Raw genomic sequence first — 19,185 nt, 5'->3', positions numbered from 1 at the left:
TCTTGGGTTTTTTTCTGGTTCAAAAGTACTCTGGGAGCTTCTGGCTGGTGATGTTTCAATGCAGGGCAGAGGACAGAAGCTCTCGAAGAGGCTCAGGGCCAGAGGAAAGCTGATGGCAAGAGCACAGGGCTATACATTACCAGGGCTCGCTTGCTTTACTTATGTATGTAGAGGTATCACAGCTGTTTACAGCCAAATAAATATGCTCAGAATTTCCTGCTGGCTTCCAGACCCCTTTCTCAAGCTCGACCTGGGCTGCCAGGCCCCAGAGCTGCCTGGCCGCGGTCCTGCCCCCCACCCCAGGGTGGTGCCCCAGCGTGCAATCCCCATGCTGGTTCCATGCAGACAGCACAAATGGGGAAATAATATTTTTTGAAGTGGGGATGAGTTAAGAGGATTTGTTTCAGATACAAGATAGCTCTCATTAATGTTTGCTCGTTTGGGTTTATGTAAGCCGTAATTGATTGTCTTCTACTTAACTGCGTTCCAGTATCTCTCAGGCTCCAGAACAGACTCTTACGAGACTGACAATTGCAAGCTCTTCCCTTCTTCTCTCTAAAGATCTTTCATGTTAGTTAGCCGGGTTTAATGGAGGATAAAGTCACTGGGCTCGCAGTAAAGCTGAGCTTCCTCTTTCAAGTCACCGCACACACCGCCCCCAGAAAGGCTGCGTCCAGGTGGTTCTTGTGCTTTGTTACCTGTTTTTGCTGAAGCTGTTGTAATTTGCAGCTACGGACATCGTGCGTACAGTTGTGGCTTTGCACGTAAGGAACGTCCCTGGGTCTTACGGCTCCCTCCCCCCAGGCTGCGGAGGGACAAGAGCTCTGCCTGAGCAGAGCCGTGGTCCTGGTTGTCACTGGCCTTGGGGACAGCTGCTCTTCAGGCCAACCCCCGAGACTTCATCCTTCCCAAAGCAGGTTCCTTCTGACCAGGAATCCAACTCCAAGTAACATGGGGATTTGGATGCTGAACTACAGCACTTCTAGCGGCAGTCGGAGCCGATCCAGCGGGAGCACAATACGGAGCGGGGACTTGCGAGGTGTCACAGGGACAATGCTGACCTTTCAGCAGGCTGCCTGGCTGAAAGGAGGCTCCTTCTTTTTCTAGAACAAGTTTATAGAGAGGCAGAAAAGAAACCCAGTGACTCAGAAAGGCAGCGGAGAGACTTGTTCCTACTTAGGTCTTGCTCTCTGGGGTGGCTGTTTTGAACCGAGCGAGCTGTGGGTGTGCAGTGCCCCTTCCCTGCTGGCCCCCTGCGGAGCCAGAGGACGAGGGGACCGCCAGGCAGTCCGGGCTCTGCAAACCGCAGTCCGGCTCCTCGCAGGTAGCCAGGAGCAGCTGAGGAGAGTCTGTCCCCAGATTAATGCAAAAACTTCGCGTCTTGCGGCAACTGAACGGAAAGCATCCAAAGGCTCCTTGTTTCAAGAGAGACACTTTTCTTTCGACACAACTAGCTGCAGGAATAATTTAGCTTCTTACTGGCAGCCCCCCTGGAAGGAGCGAACGCGTATCGGGCTGTGATGAAACACCTCTTAAAATAACCAAAGCCTTTCCCCACGCGTGCACTTGTCCTCCTTGCGCTCGGTTGTCTTTAAGCGAGCGCAGAGCAAAAAAAAAAGGCACCAACTTTCAGCCGAAGGAGGCTCGGTGGCGGCGGTGGCTGCGAATCTCCGCGGTTCGGGGGCCGGAGGAGGAGGCGGCTGCCGGGGAGAGGCCAGTCGCCAGCGCTCCCGCTTTGCCGGCCGCTCCGTCCCGCAGAAGAGCCGTGCGGGAGCAGCCGCGGGATGCGCTGGCGGTGCCGCCCGGCTCCCCCCGGCAGCCTGCGCCTGCTCGTACGGCCGGCTGGTGGAGCACGCTGCGGCCGCCGCCGGGCCCGCTGCTCCGGCCAGCGGGGCCGGGGGGCGAGGCAACCCCCCCGCCTTCCCCAGCACGCCTCCCCGGGGCTTCGCGGGGCCGTGCCGTGCCGGAGACCCCGGCGGCTCGGGGGACCCCTCGGTGCCGAGCGCGGAGCTGCTCCGGGCGCAGGACTGCGCGGGCGCTGGGGCTAGAGCAGGTGCGTGCGGCCGGCCAGGGCGAGCAGCCGCCCCCCGGGGAGCCACGGGCGAGCTCCGGGGGCCACGGGCGAGCTCCGAGGGGCAGGCGGCGTCCGGGGGCGCGGGCTCGGGGAAGGCTGGTCCCCCGCGGGACCCTGCCCGCCGCCGGAGCCGCGCGGAGCCGCGCACAGCCCCCCGCCCCAAGCCCCGCCGCGGAGGGGCCGCGCTCCGCCCCCGCCTCCTCCCCGCGCAACTTCCCCGTGCCGCGGCGCCCCCCACCCCCGCCCCCCGCCCCGCGGGTGCGCGCACAGACGCGGGCGCGCCGCGCTGAGCCCAGCCGCGCCGCGCCGAGCCCAGCCGCGCCTCCCCCGCCGCGCATGGGGCGCGCAGCCTCCGCGGGCGCGCAGCTGCCCCGCCGCCGTTGCTGAGGGGCCAGGGCAGCCGGCGCAGCCCGACCTCCGCCGGCCCCCGGGCATGCCCGCCCCGCTGGCCGCCGCCTGCCCCGCTGAGCGCTGCCGCGGGCGCGGGGCGGCGCGCCCGGATGGAGAGCTGAGGCGGTGAGCCCCGCCGGGCCGGGCCGGGAGACGTGACGATGTGGATGCGACGGCTCTCGGGAAGCAGGTAGGGCCGGGGAGCGGCGGCCCCGCTCCTCGCCGCCACCCGGCCGGCCGCACTCGCGGAGTGCGGCGATGAACTTGGCGGAGCGGGGCGCGGGATGGTGAGCGGGGCGGGGGGCTGCCGGCGCTCGGGGGGACGCGGCCGGTCCCCGCTCCGGGATGGCCTCCGGCCGGCTCCCCCCGCCCCGCTCGGCCGCCTAGCCCCGGGGCAGCCGTGCGCCGCGGTCCCGCCGCCGGGCAGGCCCCCCCCTGCCGCCCCGGCGGGGTCCGGAGCCGGGGCCGGGAGAAGTGAGTGTGTGTGTGGGGGGGGGGGGGCTGTGGTGGGGAGATTAAACGGGAATTACAAAGCAAAGGGGGGACGGAGGCAAAGTGTTACGTAACACATTTCCATTACCGCTGCGAAGTCATCCGAGCCGAAATCTTGTTATTTCCCCGGTACCGTGCTTGGAGCACGCTCACCCCCACCAGCCCCTGCCCGCCCCCCCCCCCCCCCCCCCCGCAACCGCAGCCGTACCCGCTTTTCTGGGCTTTGAGCCCATCTGGGTGCAATACGTTTGAAGCAGCAGCGTGTTAAACAAGTGAGATCGGAAGGAAAACTACGCTGCTGTAAGATTTGTGATCCCTTCCCCCCCCCCCCCCCGCCACCCCTTCCTCAGCCAGATTTTCTATCTAAAAAGCCCTAGTTTGGTTCGTGTGGGGCAGGGGTCAGAGCCTGCCCCTGCCCCGAGCATCCCCTCCGCGCAGCGGGACAGTGGCTCGGGCGCGTTGCCGTGTTGTCCGGCAGCCTGGAGGGTCTTGCTGCTGCAGAGGGGTCCCAAGGCAAGGGGTCCTGCTCCCGCGGCTGGCACCGGCCCCTGCTGCCGCTCCCCGGGGAGCGGGACTGGGCACCATGCATGGCTGCGGGGTGAGTGGATGGATGTGGTCCCCGCCGCCCGCCCTCCCCCACGCAGCAACTAGGGGAGCCCATCAGCCCACTCCGCTCCCCGCACCCCTGCGCTCCGGCAGAACATGGCTGCTGCTTTGGGGGTGCGGGAGGGGAGGTGGGCAGAGCCCCCCAAACGCTGCGGGTGATGGGAGAGGCCTTTGTCTGTCGCCCTTTGGAGCCGCGGCAGGCATTGTCCCTCTGCCTGAGCTTTGGACGGAGTCCTGGAGGGTGAAACTTGCAACTGAGGTTTTTGTCTGTGCCGAGGAGCTGGGGGAGACTCTTGGCTTTTGATTTACACTCGCCCGTGCCAGGCAGCATATTCCAGAGGCACGTGGCAAGCGAGCTCCTGATGCCCCCCGGCCTCGTCCCATGCCCTGGCCGAGGTACCCCGACGGCCCGGTCACGCAAGCATCTTCACGCTGCCACCAGAGATGTCCATCCATCTGTCCGTCTGTCCTCTGAGGATGTGCTGCTGCATGGTGGGAAGGGCAGAGTCTCCAGGGAGTCTGTGGTGATGTAGTGGCCTTAGGAATTACTCCTAGGGAAAGCACCTGAGATGTTTTTCAGGGTGCCTTGCATTTGGATTTAATGTGTGGCAGGTGAACAGCCCAGTGGAGCTGGAGGGCTGCTTCCTGAGGCTGGAGCCAGCAGAAGACCGTTATCTTGGAAACAGAGGACGCCCTCTGCTTTTTTATTTTTGTGAAGAGTTTAGCAATGAAAACAGGAGCCTTCCGGTCTCTTCTCTCCTCGGTTTGCCTTGCAAATTCCTGTGCTGTGTATCCTGGATCCCCAGCGTCAGGCTGTCCTCTTTGCCACCTCGTCAGCCTTCAGTCCCTCCGTGTTTTATTTTTAATAAGAGATAACTTTACTGCTAACCTTGCCTGCTGCTCTCACTTCTCTCTAACTCTAATTGCTTCTGGCTTTATTTCTGACATTTCCCATGTCATTTCCCCTCATTTTCTTGAAGACTGCTGGAAAAATAGCTCCAAGAGAAGCAGTAGACCTTTCCAGTGCCCATTTCACCCCGCACAGTCTCTGCCTGGAGCTGCTGGCTGCCGTGGGGAGATGGTACCTTATTGCTCCTTTCAAGTCGGATTCCTTTCACCCCAGGGCAGCAGCAGCCGCCTGACCTTGCAGGCGAGCCTTGCTTTTCAGCTGAGGAGGGCAAGACCTGCAAACTCGCATCACTCGGAATTATTCTGCCCTTGCTTTCGTGAAGGGGAGCCTGCCGCTCCCCGGTTCTGAGCGCTGCAGGCAGCGGGGCTGGGTGTGCAGTGTGGCCCCTTATGGCCCCAGCGAGGTCCCGGGGATGCTGCGGGTCCATTGTGCCCTTCGCAGCGTGGCAGGCACAGCCGTGGGTGCTGTGGGGCACAGGTCTGGTATTTGGGGGGACAGCAGCTACTCTGTTGCTTCCCAAGCGTGCACTGACATACGTGTGCGTGCACGCATCTGTGTGGGTTCCTGCGCCTGTCTATAAGGGCATGGCAGCTTTCTGCGACGTGCCGCCTCCCTGGCTCCTAGCTCTGGCTGAGGACTTCCCTTCCATAGCTACAAATATCGCTTTTTAAACAGTATGGCATGATTTTTACAGAATTTTGCTCCGGCATGATTTGCAGTATGAGGAAAAACACTGTTTGCAATTTCTTCCTGATTGTATAAAACAACTCATTAAAAGCATACATCCCTGTGCATTGACACTGAGGAAACTTTATGGGCCTCGTAGTCACTGCCAAAGCAAACATTTTTCCATGAATTTCACTCATCAGGTTCACGCTGTCAAATGTAGATTCAGCCACTCGTCAAAGATGCAAGCCTTGCAGTCTGGAAAGTAATGAGAGCAGTAAGCAGTGGGAGTTAATGGCCTCCACTGAGGAGTCCTTACTCATCCCGCATCCACACAGGGGCTGAGCTGGCTGCTCCCGGGTGAATTGATTGCCACAGAAATTCATCTAGTGTCACCGGCTATGATACTTAACAGCCACAATAATGCTTGAATAAACTGCACTTTTATGCAGCGGTTCGTACCTCTTAACTGGCAGCAGTTTCACAGATGAGGCAAAGGGAGCGGCGCTGGTCTTTAGCAGCCTCTTACCCAGAGCATGAATAATTGTTGTAATAACGCGGGAGCCACTGCGTTGCCTTTGTGGCATCTCCGGCAGGGTGACAGTCGCGTTGTGGTATCTCCGGCGGGGTGACAGTCATGGGGCTCCCATGGTCATGGAGCCGCTGCTTGCCCTGATGCCTTGGGGGCTGCCCCACATCGCCAGCCATCCTGCCCACCTTTGGGATGTGGGACGTGCGTGCTGCCGGCCTGTCTGCGTCGGAGCACTGCAGCTTGGGTTTGCTTTACGTAACGGTCACCTGCTGAAAAGGAGGAGTTGCTAATTTTCCTCCAAAGCCTGGCCTGTAAAAGGGAACCACCACGAGTAGAGACCAGCTCTCCAGCTGGCCCGATAACCTTGTTCCTGCCTTTCCTCGCCCAAGTCTGAGCCGCGAGGTTGCCCGGCATGGCTTATTTATATTTGTGTCGATGTGTACATATACAGGGTGGCCGTGAGCACCGAGAGTGGCTTTACACAACAGTTCTGTAGGGTGTGAATAATCCATGGGACTTCCAACAGGTCTGAGGTTCATTATGGAAATGTATGCATGCCTAAGCCTTTAAATATAGCTAATAGGAGAAGGACTGGGAGGAAAGATTACAGGAATCAATATGCTGAGCTGGAGGAGTGGGAGCTGCTCCCCTCTGAGTTGCAGTACCTTATATTCTCGTTAAGGGTTGGTGATGGTGAGGTGGGTTACAGCAATTCAAGGCCAACGGAGTTTGGGTTTGAGACCAAAACTCTTCCAGTGTGATGACTCCTGGAAGCCAAGTCTGTTGAGTGGGATCAACAGGGAGGATGAAGCAGCCTCGTTGGCACTTTCACCCCTCATTTAAAACAAAGGATTTTTCCTTCCTTCCATCCTTCCGTCTGTCTGTCCTTCCCATAATGGATGGTACCGCTGGAAGGGGTTGCCTGGCTAAGCCCAGCGACCGGTGGTGGCTGCCATGGTTTTTCTGGGGATGCTCCTGAAGTTGCTGCTTGGCCCTTCTTTGCCTTGGTACATGGTTTTCATCAGAGTGCATTTTTTCACTGGAATAACATAAAACTCTGGACCTGAACTGCCTCCTTAAAAACGGAATTTGAGTTGATATGAATATTGCCTGTGGCTCTTCTTACCAGGACCTGCACCTACAGACTTTGATAGCTTACATAATTTCCTGTGATGGAGACGTACTTCATCTAATTTCACTTTGAAATGCATTGATTAAATCAGAACTGCTGGGAGATTTAAACTGAGTCTCTGTGGCCTGAACTTAACTGTGGGAGCTTTACCTGCCTTCATCCTTCAACATTAATTTGGTTTTATGAGGATTCCTCCTGAAATGAGGTTTTGTCTGCCACCGAATTGCTACTGCTTTCTGGGTTTATCAATTTCTTTCCCCGGCTTCAGTGGATCTGTGAGCAGAAGCTGTGCTAAAGCCTCCTTTCAGCGCGGTGTTGGATGCCATTGCATGGAGCCATGCAGAGAGGGAACATTTCTGGCGAGGCTTTGTCTCTCTCCCGTGCTTCTCGGATGGGTTGCCGAAGCTGGAGGTGAAGCACCCACGCTGCATGTGGCAGGGCCAGGTGATGCTGCGGCTGAGCTCTCGCCCGGGGCCAGGGATGCTGGGTGTGATGCTTGTGGAGCAAGATGGAGACCTGTAGCAGTACCCCCGAGTGCAGGAGGATGTGTCCTCTCGCCAGTGCTGAGTGATTCAGCCTTTCTGGTACCAAGCAACGGCGATAAAAGAGAAAGAAACCCAGCTTGGCTAGAGATGGATGAGTAGTCACATGGAAATAAGCAGGGATGGGGTCAGAGAGTGCTGGGTGCCCCAGGGCAGGAGGCCGAAGCACCCGCCAGGGACTCACCCGAGGTCCTTCCCGGCAGAGCAGTGGGTCATACATCCCCAGCAAAGCCTTTGAGCTTGGCTCTGGTTTTCTGTCTGAGGCCACTGACTGCCTTTAGGCAGTGCCCCACCACAGTTCAACAGCAGAGGCTTCCCCAGCCCTCAGCCTTTGCTGGCTGATCTGGAGAAGCTAAATGGACTTCAAATAACCCAACTGTATATATAAAAAAATAAAGCTTGTCATTCATAAAGTGTTCATTTTCAACTCTGATCTGCAAAATGTCTCATTGTGACTTGGAAATGATGTGTAGGCAGGAGATACGCTTTGCCATGTGATGATTTTTGTTGGAATTTGCTCTGTAGGTCTTTCTTGGCAGTTTTTCTTTTCTGGAAGCAGTGCTGCATCCCCAGCGGTGCTGTGCCTGTTCTGCCGGTGGCTGCTGATGCGTCCCGATGAGCGATGCTGCTGGTGCACTCCAGCAGTGTCTGGCTTGCCCAGTCCTACACGGTGCTGTGGGGAGCAGCAGCCATTCCCTGGCACTGTGTCCCATGGGGGGCCGTGGCTGGAACGGGTGGCGAAAGCAACGTGCTGGTTCCTAGTGAAGAAGCTGGCTGGCAGTGAGGAGAGGCGGAGCCTCAGCTGCAAATTTGCTCTTAGCCCGGGCAAAGCCGTCCGTGGGCTGAGGCTTGGCTGTTGCAAAGTGCTGAGGTGGGAGCAGTGAAGCTTTCCTCTGCCTGGCTGGGGTGCAAGTGCCTCAAACTCTGCTGGCTTCCAAACAAAGGCTGAGTAAAAGCTGCTTCAAGCACAACACGTGGTCTGGGAGCGGTGGTGTGCTTTCTGCAAGAGAAATGCAAGTCTGGACCCTTGAGGTGGAAAAACCGGAGCTTGCTGGCATGCACGTGCCCTTACACAAGCGGAGTGAGGGGATGGGGACGTGCTGGTGCAGAGGGATCTGTGGCGAGGGGGGTGGCTGTCTGCTTGAGGACACCGGCAGAGCAGCACATGCTGTGTGAGGGACTGCACCGTCCCTGCAGGAAAGGGGGTTTATGGACTTCAGCTACGACCTTCGCAGGGATCAGTTGTTCCCATCCGTATGGGGCTTTGGCCATGCCTCCCTTTCTGCAGCGTCCTGGGATGTTTGGAAGAATCCTCTTGCGATACCCACTCCAGCTGTGGTTTCTGGCCCTATAAATGGGAAACGTGGCTGCGTAATGCTGGCTTTGTAGCTGTGTAGTAGAGCTTTTGTGGCCCAGTGTGGGAGGGCTGAGGGCTCGTTGCTCAGCAGACAGCATTAGAGGCTGCGTTAAGAGCAAACGGCGCTAATTGATGTTGCTACTCGACTGCATGTCATTCAGGTTGGAGATGTGGCAAGGTGGGCAGGGAGCCCGGGCTCCCCTCGCCCTGGGATTTGCGTGCCCAGTGAGCCGAGCCCGCGCACGCACGGCTTCCTCGGGGACGCATCCCTGTAATTGTCAGGGCCCCGCACGTGACCCCAGCCCTGCTCCCAATGCCTGTGATAGCATCTCTGCCTCCATCTGCAGGACTGAGTAATGAAGCGTCAATTAATTGACATGGATTAGGACATCTACTTAAGTACCCACTGAAACGTGGGTGATTAATGCCAGGAGCCGAGGCCACGTGGCTGCGCTTCCCACCGGGAGCATGGCTGGGCTCTGCCTCTCCTATTAAGTTTTCTCTGGGAAGGATGAGAATGAGTTACTCATCTTCCTGTGTCTTGCCTTCGTAAGAGGCTCCTTACTCATGTAGCATCCTCCAACGGGAAATATTCAGGACTTACTCTGGGTTCCCATCAAAGTGACATATTCTTCTGACAAAATCAATTTTACTAATTTTGATAGATGAGGACGGATATGTTTCTCATGGGCAATTCCTTGGGGTGTTCTGCTCAGGCAGCTGTCGGGAAGGGATACGATTCCGCGTTTTTCCCTTCCATCCTTCGGGAGGTCCAGACCCGCACAGTGTAGAGGCTGCTGGCGTGTGGACCCGGTGCGAGGTGTGTTTGCGGGAAGCTGAGATACTGCAGGAGATGCAATAAAGCAGTGAGGGATGCGGGAGGTCTGTCGCCACCAATCTGCCTGGCAGAGACCTCTGTCTCTCCTTTGGAGATAACACTCTGAAAAGTTTAATCTCTCCCACAAAGGTTTTTGGTGGTGGTTTGTTGTTTGGGTTTTTTTAATGAGATGCAAAACACAGCTATATCTGACTCACTAGCTATTAGGCTCCAGAGGGTGTGTGCCCGCAGTGTTTTCTAGGCGCTGAGAGTGCCTCTGGTGACACGTGTTCACCTTGATCTGGCGGGGTTTCACTCCTGTGGCTCTGGAGCGGGAGAGCCTGCGAGCTGCCTGGATGCTGTACGTGTGATGAGGTGGCTGTGGCAGGGAGAATTGGTCTTCTCCATGAAAAAGAAATTGTTCGGTGCTAAAAGGGGATTTAAACCTTTGTATGAAAGGATCAAGAGTCTTTGCCCTGGATTTCATTCTCGCTGCCTTCCCTTTCTATTTTGGTTCAGCTTTTTCTCCATCTTTTTGGGCTGCTCTCTTTTCCTCTGTGAAGCGCGTCAAGCTGTGAGCCTGCTGTGGGGCTGGGCAGAGCCCCAGCGCTTGGCTCGGGAGCTGGGGGGGCCGGGGGCTCCCCGGCAGTGCCGCAGCCAGAGCCTTGTCCAGGTGGGGCAATGCCCTGCGCTGTGCTCCCCTCCCTCGCGCCCCACCTCTCGTGCCTGTGCTTTCTCCAGGCTTTCCTATTGATGTTTGACACCTTTAAAGAGTGCTCCGCCACTTCTATTTTTTTTAAATTGTATTTCTCGCTCCTTAAAAGCCATCTGTCTATCTGTCTCCTTTTAGAGGCTTTATTTCTCTTACTTTCTTCATTTCTGTAAGAGTTACCGGAGCTTTTGAAACTCTTCATGCTTACTCTGCGTTAGCTCCCGTGGATGGCTGCTGAGGTTTCAAGGCAGGCTGTGCATCCCTGGGCTGCCAGGGATTTCCCGGGAGAAAGCCAGGTTTGGATCTTGGTTATTCTGGTGTAAATTGAGAGCAGCTCTACCAGGAGACCACAGTGCTGGAGTTAGACCCGAGCAGGTCGGATTTCCCAGGGAACCGCACAGCCCCGTGCAGACACCCAGCCCTTGCCATGGGGAGAGGTCAGCTGGGCCCTGTGCCGGTCATCCCAGTGTTTCCAGTGGGTTCAGTGCTTGCCTTCATTCCTGGGAAACCAGAGCAATTTGAGGTCATTAAAAATCTCATTAGAAGATGTTTTCTCCCTGAGTGTTTTCCACAGTCGGTTGTATTTCCCATTGATGCAGGTATCTCAGTGGGCAGAGCAGTGGAGTCGGACGCGCAGCTCCTGCCAAGCCCTATTGTGTTACAGCAATGCAGTGGACCTGCGTTAATAACTTTGTTTTAAAGCTCATTAAGCTGCTACTTTATACTTACTGAGCTAACTTATCTTATTTTTTTAGATCAAAGCGTTTCCTGTGTAAGTTGTAATGACACGCTTGAGCACATTTATTTAGAGGCTAAGATAAGCTCTTGGCTTATTTACCAGTGAAGTGGTGGTGGTAAAGGGAGGTGCGAGCAGCAGTTGTGCCGTGATCTTCCTCTCTGCGTGGGTCCCCTCAGAGCCGGAGGGCTGGGTTGGAATAGTCACTTTTTTCTTGAAATGACTGTGCCTTTGTGGATACGGGCTTCAGAGGAGGGAAACCCCTGGTAAGGCTCCTGCTGCAGCCTGGGCTCAGGCAGGAGGATCGCACTCCTGGCAGGGTGAGCCCCGCTCCCACCGTCCCATCCCGCAGCGTTTGGGCTTTGCGTCCCGCTCATACGCCCTGATGCGGACGTTTTGTCCGAGGAGGAAGCCTGATCATCCTGCAGAAGCCTGGCTGTGCCCACAAATTGATTATACAGGTGGTAAGCGTGTGGCAAAGGAAGAATATTTGTGAGGAGAGCTGGGACACGGGCAACTCCTTCCTTTGTGGCTACAAGGGGAAGCGTGCCTTCCTCCGGGAGCCGCTAAACCCGACCACTGTCCTTATTTATTCTGTACAGCATTAGGGATGATCTCTAAGCTCCCGGGTTTAGCGCTGTCATACATATGTCGCAGTCCCTTCCCTTAAGCTGACCAGTTTTTGCATGTATTTGGTAAAAGGGTGGTGGTGGTGGTGATGGGAGAGGTCTCTCGTGGCAGTGATGGGAGAGGGCAGCGTGGTCCTGTGTGCCTGGGTAGGTGTTAGCAAGTAAAGGCTAGGAAGCGATTTTGTCGTGCACGTGAGGTGATGGAATACACAAAGAGGTTTAGATAGAAGGTGAAATCAGGGGAAAACTTGTTTCCTTAGGTGTATGGGATTTTTCTAATATCACCAAGAACGGAGCTCAAGGCTGTGACTCTTCGACAAGTTTTTTGGTGGATTTGGAAATCTGAGAGAAACTTCCCAGCAGGTTGTGTCTGAACTGAAGCTCTTGCTGCTGCCTGGTCCCCGGTGCTGGTGCAAAATTCAGGGGGGATGAGTGGGAGAAGTTGGCACCAGGTGCAGGTTTGGGCTGGAAAGCCAGCGCTCACAAACCCCCTTTATCCAGGCGGGACAAAAGCTGAGTGTTATTTCCGACGGGTTGATGAAATGCCCCACTGTCCGGCCCTGCCATGCTAAATGCACACAGTGTTTGCTGGCTGGGTTGGCCGAGCGGCGGCGGGGGAAGCGGTGGCCACGCCGTGCCTGCTGGGGGGGATGCTCCGGCAGTACCCCAGGCTGCAGGTCCAAGCTGTGTGCCCTTGGGCAAGTGCTCGGGGCAGTTTATTGCCTGGTGGGAGGCAGCATGATCACCAGCCCCTGCCCGCAGCAGGCAGCGCAGGCAGCTCGGGGCGGCTGGCAGATGACACTGCAGCCTGCTGAGTCTTCCTGGGGGAGCTAGACCACGCGTGGAGCTCCTTCTGCCAGAGCAGCAGTGGGTGAATCATTGGGCGCCAGTTTTGCACAGAAATTTGCTGAGGACATTCCTCTGTCTGAAGGTCCATGCTGACTTCTAGGCTTCCTGGTCCTGGTGCTTCTCAAATCCTGTCAGAAATAATCCCGCAAGACTGGGGAAAAAACTCTACAGCAGATGTTGTGCCCTTCCTAGAGCAAGTCAAACTGGGCTGGCAATCTTGGACAGTGTTGGCCAGCTCACTGCGTTAGCTGAGTTCTTGCACTCATCCTCAGGCCAGCAGCAGGTGCTGAGCATCCCTTAGTCCTTCGGTATCCTTTAAAATCTTTGAAAATGGGAACTGAATGTGAAACCTGGGGTTAAAGGTCGGCTTGGCTTTGGTAGCGACCAGGCACGTGGCGAAAGCCTGCTTTTGCCATTGCAGCAATGCTGCGTGTGCCTGTTCTCTCTGGTTTCTCCTTTTTCCCCCTCTTTCCCATGTTGCTGTGCCAGACTATGCCTTTTCTCACAGTGTGGGTGTGGAATGTGCTGGAGGGGTCCTGCACCAGAGGGGTCCTATGCTGGTGGGCTCCAGCACCAGCCCCGCACTGCTGTGCTTGGGGCTTTGCCCTTTCTCTGCCTCCAGCAAAGGATGGGACCCAAAGGCAAGAGCAGCCAGGGCCGCGGCACTGCTGTGCCAGATCTGTTCGCTGACTGCTTTGGCAGGGTCTGCACCTACCGCATCAGCATATTGGCGGTACCGCTGGGTATTAATTATGCCTTCCGCACTCGCGGCTATTCAAATGTTAAAATTGTTTATTTGCAGCTGGGTGAGCTACAAGACAGAGGCAGAAAAGCGAGCGGCTCCCCTCCACAGTGGCTGCCCTCCTGCCGCCCTTTTCTCCACAGGGTGCAGCTCCCCAAGCACAGGCAGGGACAGGTCCGGCCTCCTCCGTCTCAGCATCTCTGTCCTGGGGAGGACCCGCTGCTCCCCAGCCCCAGCAAAACTCTTTCCACCCCATTTTCCCAGGGAAACGGGCGCTGTCTGCCTGGCCGCAGCATTGTGATGGTGAGGATTCAGCCTATTTCACCCTCTGCTGATTTCCCTCCATGATAAATCCTATCCCCTCCACCACGGGAAACGATGTCAGCTTAATTACTTGTGGGGAGAAGGGGGAGAGCGGAGGAACTTAGGACTTGTTTTAAATATCACTTTTATTAGTAGGTAATCCTGAAGCTCAGTTCTGTAATATAGATAGGTAGTGATGTGGCACATTTAATTTACCTAGGTGCTACTGTGTGTCAGCTTTTGTGCCTTAATTCCCAGTCCTGGCTTTAAAGAGCTTGGCAGCCATATTTTTGCAAATTTAGAATTATCTTGGAAGAAGTCAGGGCTGCAGACAGCACAGTGAGTAGTAAGTTCCCAGTTCCCCTTGAGTCTGGGTTTGGAGCAGCTTGTCCTGAAGTAAAACATCACTTAGGGTAGAAGTGCTTGGGCCAGCAGTGCCCACGGTCCTTTGCCTCTGTGCCGGTGCCTGGGAGAGCAGGGCAGGATGCAGTGGGCACCTTGCTGGGATGGCCCATGGGGTCTCTGCTGATCCTGCAGCATAACTTGCCGTGTGTCTTTTGGTGCTTGTCCATGCCGCCGTCTCATGGGAAGGTGCAGCTTCCTTCCTCCCAGCCCCAGCGAGGGTCCTGTTCCAACCATGAGTGAAACGGTGATGCTCTATTTCCATGGCGATGGCTGCTAGTGTCACAACAAAGGACAGTCGCTGCACTGCAGGGATCATCGCTCAGAAAGCGGGGCTGGAGAGGAGAGCAGCTGCTGCAGGCGCCGGGTCTGCAGTCCCCACCTCGGCAAGGACACACGATTGCGGGCCAATATCTGCCGCTGCCCGAGCTTTCCCCTCTTCCTCTTGCTCCAGTGTGGAAGTCACCTGCTGAGATGCAGCGGCCTCATTCTTTTCCCGTACGAAGCCAGCGAGTCCCTGCACATACTCTCATAATGCGCTGTGCTCCAAACGCCTTTGTAGGACACGCAGCTGCGCTGCCAAGGATGCTTTTCCTAGAGTGTGTCTTGCCTGGGACAAGCAGACATCGCCCTGTCCCTCCGGCCGCAGCTCCTGCTTGCACTCTGAACATTTGCAGGAATGCTTTTGTCTCTGTCTTTGCTCAGCGTTTGGAGATATGAAATGCTCAGAGTTCGTAAATCATCCCGACGAGGACATAACCTTGATTCCCTGTGCAATACCAATAGATTACCTAACAGGAGGCATGAAATGGAAGAATGGCTCCATTTGTATAATTCTGCATTAAAAATCAGCCTATTCTGCATTTAATGCTGCCTGTGAAGTGTCTCCACAGTCAGGGGAGAAAGGGGCCGGTGTTGGAGAGCGAACAAGTACCTTATGAAAGGGACGCAAATAGGCACCTCTCGCCGGCGCTGCCCTGGGATTCACACTCGAGTGAGCCCTTTGAGGCTTCGGGGAATGGGTTGTGCGCAAATGGCTCACAAGCTGCTGACAGTTCGTGTTTTGCAGTTTGTCGGGGCCACTCAGTGGCCATGATCCCAGTTAATTACCTAGACATATTACCTGATTCTGGGTGCAGAGTGGGTCGCCTGGTTTTATAGCCGCTGGATTAACCCATGTCCTGTCTGTGTCATTTGAGGGGTCCCCAGGGGTCCCTGAGACTGGGACGGGGGTGGTTCCCTCCTGTCTGGGCACCTCCTCTGTGCACCGGCCATGCTGGATGTTCCTGGTTTCCCTTCCATGTATGAAGGTCAGCACCACGTGCACAGAGGCGACAGCAGCCAGTTTCCAAGGCAGCTTCCCAAAGCAGCGCTGTGCTTCGCAGCTTTCAGAGCTGCATGAATTAAAACCTCAGGAGTTATAGGGAGTTGGCTGCTTCTCTGGAAACTCTGGTTGTCGCTGGGGCATGGTGCAGAGCGGGTGTGCGAAGTAGCCTGGCACTGGGGTGCTGCCAGCCCTGGGTTCAGGGAGGTCTTGCTGGGCTCTGCACTTTGCCCTGGGGGTGCTTATGCCGGGCTGCCTCTGTGGATAGAAAAGCAAAATAATGTCTGTGGAGGGCAGCAGGAGAGGGGTTTCGCTCTGTTTGTCCTGATTGCTCTCATCTTTTGTCTGTGCATTGCTTTTCCTGAGGATTTCTGTCCAGCTTCCACACTGCGCTTGGGTACTGTGCCAGTGCATGCAGCTCCATCATTTCAAAAGCACTAAGCAACCCTCAATGCTCCTTATTGATTTGGAACCATCGTGTAGTCAATGCAAACAGCTCTACATACCCGTGTAGCCTGTGCACGTGCTTCAGAGTTGCAGCGGCTTTGCAGGGGCCGTGGCTGCGAGGCGGCGGCCCTGGAGCGGTGCCCAAGGGTTGGGGTTCAAGGCCGTGATGTGGGTCGAGTGGGGCTGGGGGATGCCTTTCCTTGGCTGCGGCTTCACATCTTTGTAAGGTAGCCCAAGGAGAGAGATAATCTTGCATTTTCAGCTCTGCCGCAATCCGAGATTGCTAATTACCAGAGCATTTCTCTTGTGTGTTCGTGCTCCTCAAAACGCTCAGGGGCTTGTGGCTATAATGAAGCTTCATCAGGGTGGGTGGGATTCAGTCATCCCAGCTTTTCCTGGTGGGGAAGGAGCTGAAGGCGCACGGGGCTGGTGGCAAGAGCCATGTTGACGCTGCCTGTGGGGGTGGTAAGGCCGGAGGAGCTGGGCAGCATCACTGTGCAGCCCTGGGCGTGAAAGTGTCCCGGCAGCTTCTTCCCAACCAGCGAAGAGCGTGGCGAGCTCACATCCTCCAGCCTCCCCGAAATTAATCTCTCAAGTGCCAACTTCCCTCCTCTTCAAAGCAAGCGGCTGCATCGGAAAGGATTAGGGAAGGGGTTTTCATACTGGAGAGAGTTCTGAAACATGCCGTGTATGGTGGGAAGGCTGTGATGGCTCCATCCAAAACACCTTCCGCAGCCCTATTGCCGTCACTTTTAAAGCACAGATTGGCTTGGGTGGGCTCAGCAAAGCAACCTGGAGTGCTTAATGTGCATGATCCCTGTAATTATCCAAGTAGTTTCCTTGAAATCTACTCTTGCACTTCTCGCGAAGAACAGGTAAATATTTGTAGGAGTTTCCCTTACTGTGTGAGAACACGGCTGCCTCTCCATCCATTAAACCACAGGAGAGGATTTGTGGTTTCCAAAAAAAAGGGCTTCGGATGAGGAGGGCGAAGAAGGGATTTTATCTTCTCAGATATCTCTGCTGCTCGTTTCTTTTTTTTCTTAAACCCAATTTCAGAGTTTTGTTGAATTTTTCCTTGAGTTTGAGAAGTATTTTGGGATAACGTTCCCATTCATCTCCAAGACGGGAAAAAAACCCCCATGAAAATTGCCTACGCTCCCCATCTCTTTGCAATGGAAAAAAAAATGTGGTTTGTGTGTGCTCTTATGGGGGGAGTCATGAGTAATCAAAATCTGGATTGCCAGAGGGTTCTGCAAGCAGCGTAACTGCAGCCCTGCCCGGAGCATCCCTCCAGCTCCCCACAAAACCCCGGCCAGGGCTGGGTTCGTGCCCCAGCCCAGGGCAGCTGGGTGCTGCGTGCATGGCTGATGGATTTATGCCCTTCCCTACAGCAGCCCCCCCTGCTTTCAGCGCAGCCAGTGAGTTCCCCCATGCAGCAAAGGCTCCTCTTGCCTCTGCTCTCTGGTGAGGTGCAGCTCGTGCAGTTGGAGGAGGGTTTGTGCCAGTTGATGTCTTGGCACAGCTCAGACATCCTCTGAGTAGCATGACTTTCCACTCGCACCTGTCGAGAGGCGAACGGGTGCTCTCCTGCCAGTTTCGACGATGGGGAGGCAGAGGCACGGGGGTCGCCAGGGCTGGCGTGTCAGGAGCCGCAGCCTTCCATGGGACAGCCTGTTTTTTGGAGGGGCAAGCACATGGTGGTGGGACCTTCAGGAGGGACACGTCCCCTGGGATGCTCTTTGGGAAGCCTCTCGGGCCACCTACTGTGGCAGGGTGCTCAGGCAGGGCTGGGGGAGCAGCAGGGTGGCTGGAGCCCCTGGCTGCCGCTGGCCCTCCACGCGCTGCCGCATCCCCGCCGCCGCGCCGAGTGCATCGTGCTGCGTTGCCTAGACAACAGCAACTCCTACACGCTGCTATTTATTCTGAAGGACACTTGCTCTTATCTGTTGTTGCAAAGCCCTCAAAAGATTGCATGCCACGCAGAATTCCTCTGAGGTAACCGGACTTGCTGCTCCCGTCCCAAAATCCCAAAAGCTGCTTCCTGAGGACATGCCAGCCAGTGGGGTGGCCAGGACAATGCCTCCTTGGTGACAGCCCCTCAGCTGACATCACTTGAAGGGACACGGGCAGGAGGGCAACCTGCGCTGTCCTTGGGGCAGCGGCTGCGTCTGAGCCATGGGTGTCCCCCGCTGTGTTCCTCGCCATCACCAGGGGCTCTGCCCTGGGGAGTGATGTCAGCAGTGAGGGACACCCCTGCCTTTGGGTGTCACTCAGCACTGCCTGGCCACGCTTGGGGATGGGCTTCTGGCAGGATCCACAGGAAGCCGGGGGTTGTACGTTGCATTTTCCCGTGTGTCCTCTGCAGGAGGCAACAGTGATGCTTGGGCAGGTCCCATGCAGGAGCACAAACCCCTGCAAGCTCAGGGCTGCCATCACTCTGGCTTGGGAATGTCACAAACAAGCAGGAGGAAATGGGAAGAGGGAAAAAAAATGTGTTTTTCCTACTAGATGCCAGTATAGAGGACTGGCATTTTGTCTTTCAGAAGCTTCCACACAGTGGCTGGAATTTAGCCAACACCAAGTTTGGGCTGGGCGCATCGTCTCTTGCCTCGTTTGGCAGCTATTAATAAAAGCGCGCCACGTGCACTGCCTGTTTGCAGAGAGCTGGACAGGCAAGGAAGAGGTTTGGGTGCATGCATGGGTGGCACGAGAGGCAGTACCTGGGGCGAGCGTAGTGCCAGGGAGGTACCTGGCACCTTTCCTTCCTTGCAAGGAGGTGTTTCAGGTGGTGTTAGGGTGTCAGGCAGAGCCTGAAAACAAGCCTGACATGCCACTGGAGTGAACATGAGCATTGAGAAGGTGAACTTGTGTTTAAAGCTCTTGCTGGAAGCCTGAACTCCTGCCTCCTCGCTGGTGGAGGCATGGTGCTGCCCGTGGCACTGCTGATGCACGGCACGTGGGGGATGCTTTTCATGCTGCCCCCCATGGCACTGGCACCACTCTGCTGGCCTCTAAAAAAAAAACAACCCACCCTACCAACAATGTGTTTTGGGTGATTTGTTTTTTTGAAACCTTCCTCCCCCAGCCTGAACTATTTTGGTTTATGTTGTCTGTTTCTGGCTCTTCCCTTTCTCCTTCTGCGCTCTTTCCCTGTGTTGCCTCATTCCTCCCCAAAATAAATGCTGTTACGCTTTGAAAAAATACCCAATTAGGAAAAAAAAAAGAAAAAAAGAGATTCTCTGAGTAGAAAAAGCCTGTGCCTGAGAGTATCCAGGTCAGCTCCTTTAGCTTCATTTGCTCACGCATGGAGGGAGTGTACAAATGCTTCTGTCAACCAGATGCACATTTTGTAGTGCTACCAAGGACTTTACGGGGCGCAGCGCTGCGGAGGATTAGTCTATTTAGCCATGTAAAGCTCTCATTAACTCCTGCTGAGTTCGACAAAAGTCTTTCTTGTGTAAAAGCTAAATAAAATGGAGTAAAGATTTTTGGGCTTTGGCCTAATGATTTTTCTTCTGGG

At 55.8% G+C, this 19,185-nt stretch overlaps 1 protein-coding gene across 3 annotated transcripts in view; it reads left to right on the top strand.

The window, feature by feature from the left end:
* Positions 1–1,749: 1,749 nt before the first annotated feature.
* The window catches only part of AJAP1 (adherens junctions associated protein 1), a 46,983-nt gene continuing 29,547 nt past the window's right edge, over positions 1,750–19,185 (top strand). For 2 of the 3 annotated variants that reach the window (XM_037381396.1, XM_037381394.1), the window contains exon 1: positions 2,361–2,654. In XM_037381396.1, coding sequence (XP_037237293.1) covers positions 2,626–2,654 — 29 coding nt within the window. In that variant the 5' untranslated portion in view covers positions 2,361–2,625. Of the gene's footprint in view, positions 2,054–2,360; positions 2,655–19,185 lie in introns of those variants that run through there. The other variant, XM_037381397.1, reaches the window with a different exon arrangement.

This window comes from Falco rusticolus, chromosome 3 (genome assembly GCF_015220075.1).
Source record: "Falco rusticolus isolate bFalRus1 chromosome 3, bFalRus1.pri, whole genome shotgun sequence".
NCBI classification, from domain to species: Eukaryota; Metazoa; Chordata; class Aves; order Falconiformes; family Falconidae; genus Falco; species Falco rusticolus.
The sequence above is the reverse complement of the archived record's forward strand: the minus strand, read 5'-3'. Positions and strand labels throughout refer to the sequence as shown.